The sequence below is a fragment of the Triticum aestivum genome, chromosome 7D (assembly GCF_018294505.1).
Source record: "Triticum aestivum cultivar Chinese Spring chromosome 7D, IWGSC CS RefSeq v2.1, whole genome shotgun sequence".
NCBI classification, from domain to species: domain Eukaryota; kingdom Viridiplantae; phylum Streptophyta; class Magnoliopsida; order Poales; family Poaceae; genus Triticum; species Triticum aestivum.
Genome location: NC_057814.1, coordinates 544,702,069 through 544,711,278, shown reverse-complemented (window position 1 = coordinate 544,711,278; position 9,210 = coordinate 544,702,069). Strand labels below are relative to the sequence as shown.

The window sequence follows — 9,210 nt, the reverse complement described above, 5'->3', positions numbered from 1 at the left end:
TAGCGGCCTATATATAGGAGGCGTTGGCCAGTGCAGCCGACACACTGACTCCCTCCTCGCGCAACCCTAGCCTTCATCTATTGTTCCTTTTACCGTGCTGCCCCCGATGATCCCATCATGTCGGCTGAGTGCACGGCCGGACAAAGAGCAGGCCTCCGGAACCCCGTCCTTCGAGATCCTACACTGGGAGAAAGGCGATAAGGTTTTTGGGGAGCATCTCGGCGCGACTGCTCCCAATCCGTCCCCATCTCCGTCCTCTGCTTCGACTACTTCCCCGACTACGACCCATGGCTGAAGACAACGCTGCCAAGAAGAAGGCTACGGAAGAGGCCGAAGCCGTTGCGTCCGCTGCGGCCTTAGCACGGCCTATCGGAGGGTATGATTTGTTCATCCCCTACTTGCTCATTCATGTGCTAGCCGTAAATGCACTATAACATCGGTTCTATGTTATATACATGCTCAAATGTTTAGGTATCGGTATGAGTTACATATTGTGAATTTCATGTTTAGTGTTTACTCGTGGATTAGATTAACATCGGCATCTTTCTCGGCCACACGTTGTCCTACTCCTTGGCCGGCCTGCCCGGTGCACCTCGGCTGACGCATCATGTACGTCATCGGGGGTCTTCTAGAGTGTGAAGAAGCAACGTCTGCACAAACAGAGGCTACATTACGTATATAGCCACCGGCATTCACTTTCTTCTGAGATTGCCGGACATAATTGAGAGACTAGTACCCCGCAAAAAAAAATTAAACAACACAGATTATGTCAATTTTGAAAACCTAACACACCGAAAATATCCTAAGCCTATGAACAGAGGTTACACAAGTGGTCACGGACGTGTACACTAAACACACTCTAACAGAGAGAAAGAAAAAAGCTAAGCAAAAATATCTATGCTAGCTTCCAGGGGGCTACTGCCTCTGCATCCTGAGCTCCTTGCGGAAGTTGCCGATGAACCTCTCCGTGTTGGCGAACAGCTCCTGCCGACTCATCGTCACGTCGTCGACCTCAAAATCATCCTGCTCCTCTTTCCGTCCCTTTTCCTCTCCGCCGGCCTGGCAGCCGTTCAGCGCGCTGAGGAAGAAGATGCTCGCCGTCGACGGGCACTTTTTCAGCACCTTCAGCACCACCTCCTTGCTCTTGATCTTCAGCTCGATTATATTACTCGCCACAAAGGCAGGAACCACCACACGATCATAATCAGCAACCGCCGTCCGGTCGTGAGGACGGGCTGATCCAGCCCTCTGGAACGGCGAGGCCGCGACGCCGACAGGCGCGACAGCCTGACCGGTACTTGAGGACTCGTCGGCGGTGGAAGCTGTGCTGCCGACGAAGGCCTGGATGCCGAGCGCGAGGACGATGCCGTTGAAGAGGAGGTAGCCGTAGGCGACCCTGAGGAAGGCGGGCAGCAGCAGCGCGAGAAGGAGGAGGACGAGGAGGGAGCCCAGCTTGGCCACCTGGGAGAGCAGTTCTGCCGGTGGGAGCGTGAGCTTGACCGCCATTAATCGATGAGCTTTGCTGACTTGCCGATACAACTAGCGAGTGGTTCAGGTCTATTGTCTGGATTCTCGAGCAAGGATACTATGGGTCTAGCCCGCCGGCCCAGTATATATATAGACAAAATTCAGATATTTTCTGGCGGTAATTAATTAAAAAAACAGATATTTTCTTGCTGGCTAAGAAAAAGAAACATATCTGTCACCGCACTGACGTAGAAGAATTTGTAGTGGGTATACGTATACCTGCCGGTTGCTCCACTAGGAGACCAAATTAATTAGCGGGAGAAAACAAAGCGTTGGCGAAACATCAAATCTATGCTCATCTAAGCAGATCACTGCGTGGCCTTACCTTTTTTGCTCAAAGAAAAAAAAACCAGCAAGGGATTACATGGGCCATGGCTACCCAAATTCGTGCATGTTCTACACGCACGTAATTAGATGCACTGAATGAGTTAGCGCGTTGGACGGTGCTATGTACAGTCGCCATCACACACACAGAAGAGCTAGCGTAACGGTCAAAGTCGTGCTGCGGACAGGTCATATCGGCATGTCGACCAAGATTTGTGGCAGTAGAATGTACCAAGAGGTTGCTTTCAGCAACTTGCTTCTATGGAGAAACGATCTCGATCGCCGGGCTTTTTCTTAAACACAGACGCAGACGCTCTACAAATCTTGCCTGCAAAATACGACTAGAATTTGCTAGCAATTGAAGCCAATGATGTGGAAAGCTCAGATGCGTACACGTATATTGGTTCTCGGTCTCGGTCATGCTCACGCTCACGCTCGGCATTGAGGAATGACCTATGGATTCGCGACAATTTTTTCTGTCCAGGCGATTGCTGTGTACCTCGTTCGGGACACTGCGAATGGTGAGACTGGAGGAACATTCCGACTCTTTTCTCTCGGCAGCTTGCTTCACATGAAAAGTACTCCCTCCGTATATGCTGCGAATGGTGGACCGGATCGCCTCGCTCGATGGCAATTGCAACATCCTTGTGTGATCAACTACCTGAGGACCATGACCATATATGCTGCTCGGATGTCCTTTCTAGAGGGAGGTGTGGTTCTCTCTGCTGCTGCCTCTCCGGCTACGCCGATTCACGCCAATGACCCAAGTCCAGTTCCATGAATGCTGTACACGGGTGACCGCGGCGGTGCCAGGGAAGCACGGGAAAATGGTAAACTAGGTGATAACAGCTTTGCCTCCAGTTCATCTGGCTCGAAATAAACAGAAGGGTCTTCGAGCAACAATCCACCTTGCTAGCCGAGGTCGTGCACTAGAGCTGAGCTTTCTTTATGGAAGAGGTCGTGTGTCTGCTGGTCTGCCGTCTTGTGGCTGGACCAGTACATTGTGTAACTTCACCATTCTTCTTCCTCCCTTAATGACAAGGCATGCACTTCTCGGCTGTGTTCTTGAAAACAAAATAGCTGGGTTTTTTTTTTGCGCACCAATAGTTGTGGTTTACTTGCTAACAAAATTTCTGTGATGTCAACTATTAACTTAATATTCCTGCAAAATAGATTATTGTTTACCAATGCTATAAATTAATGCCAATAGATTCTTGTTTACAAATATTAACTTAATACTGTCATTTTGCGTCACATACTCGAATATTGATTGGGTACTGGTGTTCAAAACCTTGCAAACAATATATTCCTTATATTGCCAGGAGTTGGGGGCCCAGTACATTTCGGAGATCATGGCAAAGACTACTTTTAGAATTGCTTTCCAGAAAAAAATGAACAACAAATTTTTAGACGCTGCCTCGGAGATCTTCATTCTTTCATTCATGATATACTAAGTGGCATGGATATAGTGAACTTCCCCATTCCTCCTATTCCTACGAGTTGAAGCATATAGACAAATTATTCATCAAGGTATTTGATAACATCACTGATGGTACGTAGGATCAGGAAGATCATAAAATCATAGGTGTTGAACCCCCGTCACATGCAAGGAGATAATTTTGAATGGTATGGACGTGCGTGGAATGAGTGGGAATAAGAAATAGGGCTCCTTTTAAGGACACTAGTGATTGGGGCGCCACCCCGTGGCACCGCTTGTTGAGAGGAAAATGTGCACATGTTTCCATTTAAAAAATACATGGGGTTGTCGTCTCCATCTAAAAATATATAAAAAATCCTCACCTCCATGTAAAAAAGAAGTAAAAAAATTAGAAAATATAAATATTACCACCATGGCCTAACAGCGAGCGCCACTTTGCATAGCCCTCCATTGAAAAATATACGTGGGGTCCTCACATTCATCTAAAAAAATAAAAACATTTCAAATAAAAAAATCCTCACCTCCATCTAAAAAAATACTCCAAAACTTTTCTCACTGCATGCAACCAGCTTGCGCCACGTGGCATAGCTGGTTGACTGTCCTTCTCCCGACGCTTAATGGGTTTAATGAGGTGCACATGGATCTTAAAAGGCAGGGGAAAATATCTGTGTTAAACTATTGATGGGTACCAAAACAATGGTAAACTGAAAGTATGAAACGTAAAAGAAACCAAATTTGATCTTCCTGGGTTCCAAAGATCGTAGACGGGTCAGGCCAGGGGCGTTTTGGCTCTGGGTTTAAATCACCAAATGCTCCCTATATCATGTACGTCCAACTACACATGGAGATATGTGCAATGAAATATTGAATGAGATACACGACCGTGTGACAACCAACGTGGCTATACACATGAAATTGTGTGGACAAATTCTGCATGACAGCCACTAAAATCATAATGAAGATACATACTACTGAGATTACAGGATATGGGTATGAAGGGCAGCGAGTCCAAACACTTCCTGACCCACTGCACAAGCTCGTCATCAAAACGTCCTCAAACCTCCAGCTTAATAACAATAGCAATCGAGATCCTGGGGCATACTCAAAGTAGCGATCAAACAGCTATAGACCTGCAGTTCAGTTTCGTCAACCAGCATCTCCTGCATTAATTGTTGCCCAAGACCCATCATTTTTGGGTTAGTTCGTCCTTGTTTTGCACAAATTAAGTTTCCTGCTACCTCCTACTCCCACGTATTCTTGTGTCTCAACATGTCAAACCGTGCATTAATTTCCATGGATATCTTCCCCATGCTTGCACAAGAATAGCTAGCGATGTAGAAGACTTTCTACTTCTTATGGACTCTGTAGAACAAAAAGTGTCGGTTATTTTATCAGCCAACGATGAGAGAGAGGGTGCATAAGTGCAACATAAGTGCCTTCACCCAACTGTATAATAGTCATACAAATGCAATGTCTTTGCTGAAAAAAATCAACACTAATTCACTATACTGTAGATGACGGTTGATTGATGAATTTAAAGTAACACATACTTTATTAACTAGATTCACCTTAATTTAAAAGTTGTGCTAAAACACACACACCATTTTAGTTTTCCAATCATTTTTTGTGTCAATTGGGTTTCAGTCACCTTTGGTGATTTCTCTTACTTCTGTAAGTTGCAGTCCCTTTTCAAAATTTTCGGTCACCATTTTCTTGTTACTTTGCCAGTTCTATATTTGTTGCAATTACAGTTTTCTTTTTGTGCTATTGCACCATGTCCTCATTGTAATTGCATTTCCACTCTTCTTTTGGCATTTATTTTTGTTCTGTTTTTGTTGCAAATGCACCACAATTATTCTGTGTAGTTGAACTTTTAGTTGGTGCAATTGCAATTTTCATCTTCATGAAATAACACTTTAAATGATGGGGCATATCAGCGACATCTGCATTATAGACGCCCTTGAAAAAAAACACTTTCAAGGAACACAACTCATTACAGTTGTTTCTACTTAGATTCTCTTAATATAAAATGAATTCAAGTTTAAAGATTTGGCATTTGTGCATCAACTATTATTAAATCAAATACATGTACACGGATCAAAAGCAACAAGTCGCACTTATCATTAAGCCACACTTACACATCAGTATCTCACCTTAAGATAGTTTTGGGGTACTTATGTGTTCTTGTCGTTCTGCCATGTAAATTTTTTGCATTGTCCAATCAGTGCATGTGTAATTAAGCAACAACTGGTAATCTATTACCTTACGATTTTGGTTTTGTTCTTAACTTTGCAGTGTTGGAAGTACCAGTCATATATTTATCAACCCAAAGATGAGGACGTCGGGCATACATGAAACATAACAACTGAACCACCGTTATACATCTTTGATGAATGATAATTTCATTTAGCATGATGAACGTACGAACAAAAAGACTATAGGTTATCAGGTATGAAAAGAAAGTTTACTTTTGGACAGGATTCAACATTTTTTTTTCTAAAATTCCGGTGAGAGTAAATTAGACCAGCAATCTGGAGAAAACGTTTTTGCCAGTTTAACTTGGTCTCCTGGGAATAGTCAGACTACTATTATTAGGAAAAGGGATCCCCATATATAGACCTTTTCCAAAAAAACTTTACTTTCTTTGCAGGGATATGGAGTAAATATACGCAAAAAAAGTTGAGTTTATCATAATTAGTGCTTGCTAATTACATCGGCTAATCTCCACCATGGGGGTGATCCATACAATGAAAGACTATTCGTTGAGACCATGTCATCTTCGCTGCACTAATGTGTGTGTCCTTCCTTCAAATGGTGTATGCACGTACATGACGGCTATTGGCCGCTCCAGTGAGAGAGATAAGGGCCACATGTTGTCGTCCACCCACTTATGCAATTCTGCTTTATAGTTCTATGTCCATTGTGGTGTAGCAACATTGCACACTGATGATACCCGTCAAATTTTTATGTAGGCAGCAAGCTCAATTTCCCGGTAGCTCCTACTCCAAGTATTATCCTCACTCAACTGGTAAAAACTTGCACAAATTTCCATATATATCTTCCATGTGCTTGCATAGTTAGTCAAACCTAGTACAATTATTCTTATGAACTCTCCAGCCCTAGAAGTGTAGACTATTTATCAGCTGAGAGATGAGGTCATGGTTGCATAAGCGTTATACACAAGTGCCTCACCAACTGATCAACATGTCACAAGTACAATAAATGAGCTTGGGGAAAACAACAAGAATGATATTGAAGATGATGGCCAATGGATGAATTTGAAATGTATGACCTAGTCTTTTTATTTCCAAACGATCCATGTTCGGATACCGTTTTCATTGTTGATAAAGGACCAAAACATGGTTCAAATGAGAAGAAGAAGAAGAAGACAAGAACTAGTTAGAAGCATAGTTTTAAATAGCCGGCTATAGCCCCGCTATAGCCTTTTCAGCGAGGTGCCGCTAAATGATCTCATGTACAAATAGCCCGCTATAGCCGATTTGGAGTTCCGCCGCTATTTAGCATATAGCCCAAGGTCCACCGCAATAGTCCGCTATTTAAAACACCGGTTATAAGTCAAGGATGCACAAAGCTAGCCTAGGCACCTAGGACACAGTAGCAACAGTGAACAACCATAATCAAGTAATTTTTCTTGAACGATTATACTTCATACATTTACAACCAAACTTATTCTCTAAGGGACCAATGATCATCATGGTCAAGAAATGGATAAAACCCCATGAAAAACACCAGCTTAAGGGTAGACCAGGAAATTATCTTTCAGGCATCACCCGTTGGGTCATTCTCAACATCTCCATCTTCATAAGTAATGCATTTTCTCTTGTGTCCAGGTGCACTGTCCCATAAGTGTGTGGGCTAAGATCTTCCTGTTGTAGGTTGCGACTCTATTCTCTTGCACAACTATGTTAGCTTCAGTCTCAGAATAGGGTTGCGGATTGCGTGGCAAGGATAGTCGCTCTGGAAGAACCACGACTATGTGGCTTGATAGAGGTCCTCCATGTATTCTAGATCTCTTGCCTCTAAATTGTAACCCTAATTCTCTATCATTATGGAATAAACTATTATTGAACCATAAAAAATGATTATGTTTTGGTCGGATATTCATCAATGTCGGCATCCTTCTCGGCTAGATGTCGTACTACCTCTTGGCCGGCCTGCACGGTGCACCTCGCTTGGTGCGGTATGTACATCATCGGGGGAGCTTCTAGAGTGTGAACAAACACCGTCAAAAGAAAAAAAGGTTACATGTTGGCTTTGCCGTTAAATTTTTCTAAATAATACATTTTTTATTAATTTTCATAAATATTACGCCACCTTTTTTGTCAAAAAATAATACACCGTCAGTCTGCAGTAGGCCGACTGGGTCTTGTCTGCCCGCAGTAGGTTGCCTGGACTGTCCACTAACCGCTGGCGGACAGGTGGCTGGTTGGCCACGTGCCGGCCGATAAGTGGCTAGGCCACGTCGCGGGGTGGCCTATCATGCACGGGCGCCCCTGTCGGTCGACGGTGGGCTGATCGTCTTGCTGCAAGCCGACAGGGTGCGGAGCCCACCGTGCGGCCGGTTCCTTCTCCCCTTATCTTCCTCCTTTCTCCAGCTGTGCGTGCTCTTCTCTGTTCTTCTTTCTCCTTTTTCTTCCACGAACATCCTCTAATTTGTACACCTATCTGAGCCGTTTATTTGCGGATTTGGCACCGTAGATGCGTTCTAGAGAGTTAGGGGAGCCAAGGGAGACCTCGATCTACTGATGGGGTAGCTCGTGGTGTTTGTGGTGAGCATTTTTCTCGGAGCTTTTTTTTAGCACAATGGTGGAGGTTGTGGCGGTAGTGTAGGTGGAGCTGGTGGTGGTGAAGCTTGGGCAGTGTGGTGGAGGTGAAGCTCCGGCAATGTGGCGGAGTTTCAAGGTATATTTCAACATACATTTTATCTCTCGTAGTTGCTCCGGGTAGTATTCAGTACTATATGTGGATGTCAAATATTTAGGTGTGTCAGTCTTTGTAGTTTCGTAATTTATTTAGGTGTTAAATATTTAGTTATGTCAACATTTGTAGTTCCTCCGGTAGAGTTCAAATTGGTAGGTGTTATAATTTTTTTAGTTGCTCTTGTAATGTTCGTAATATATTTAGAGTTCAAGTTTGTAGGTGTCTGAATTTTTATAGTTCCTCCGGTACTATTCCGTAATATATTTAGAGTTCAAGCTTGTAGTTGTGTGAATACACGTCATGCTTCTTAATAGTTGTCTTTCGTTGTAGGAAAAAAAAGTAGGTGAGCCGAGATGTCTGATGTAGTGAAGTTCGTATTTTACTACGGTCCTGGTACTATCCAAACAACTGAGATGGGAGCTAATCAGAGTGAATTTGATAACACAGAGGTGCCAATTAGCGCATCTCAAACATGGTCTGTTGATGTCTACTACACAACCTTCTTCTTGTAGACGTTGTTGGGCCTCCAAGTGCAGAGGTTTGTAGGATAGTAGCAAATTTCCCTCAAGTGGATGACCTAAGGTTTATCAATCCGTTGGAGGCATAGGATGAAGATGGTCTCTCTCAAGCAACCCTGCAACTAAATAACAAAGAGTCTCTTGTGTCCCCAACACACCCAATACAATGGTAAATTGTATAGGTGCACTAGTTCGGCGAAAAGATGGTGATACAAGTGCAATATGGATGGTAGATATGGGTATTTGTAATCTGAAAATATAAAAACAGCAAGGTAGAAAGCGATAAAAGTGAGCAGAAACGGTATTGCAATGCTTCGAAACAAGGCCTAGGGTTCATACTTTCACTAGTGCAAGTTCTCTCAACAAAGATAACATAATTGGATCATATAAGTATCCCTCGATATGCAACAAAGAGTCACTCCAAAGTCACTAATAGCGGAGAACAAATGAAGAGATTATTGT

At 43.5% G+C, this 9,210-nt stretch overlaps 1 protein-coding gene across 1 annotated transcript; it reads right to left on the bottom strand.

The window, feature by feature from the left end:
* Positions 1–767: 767 nt before the first annotated feature.
* On the bottom strand, positions 768–1,569 carry LOC123169874 (uncharacterized). Its single transcript, XM_044587737.1, has one exon. It carries the CDS (start codon positions 1,504–1,506, stop codon positions 916–918), a length of 591 nt encoding a protein of 196 aa, XP_044443672.1. The 5' UTR covers positions 1,507–1,569; the 3' UTR covers positions 768–915.
* Between the last annotated feature and the right edge of the window lie 7,641 nt (positions 1,570–9,210).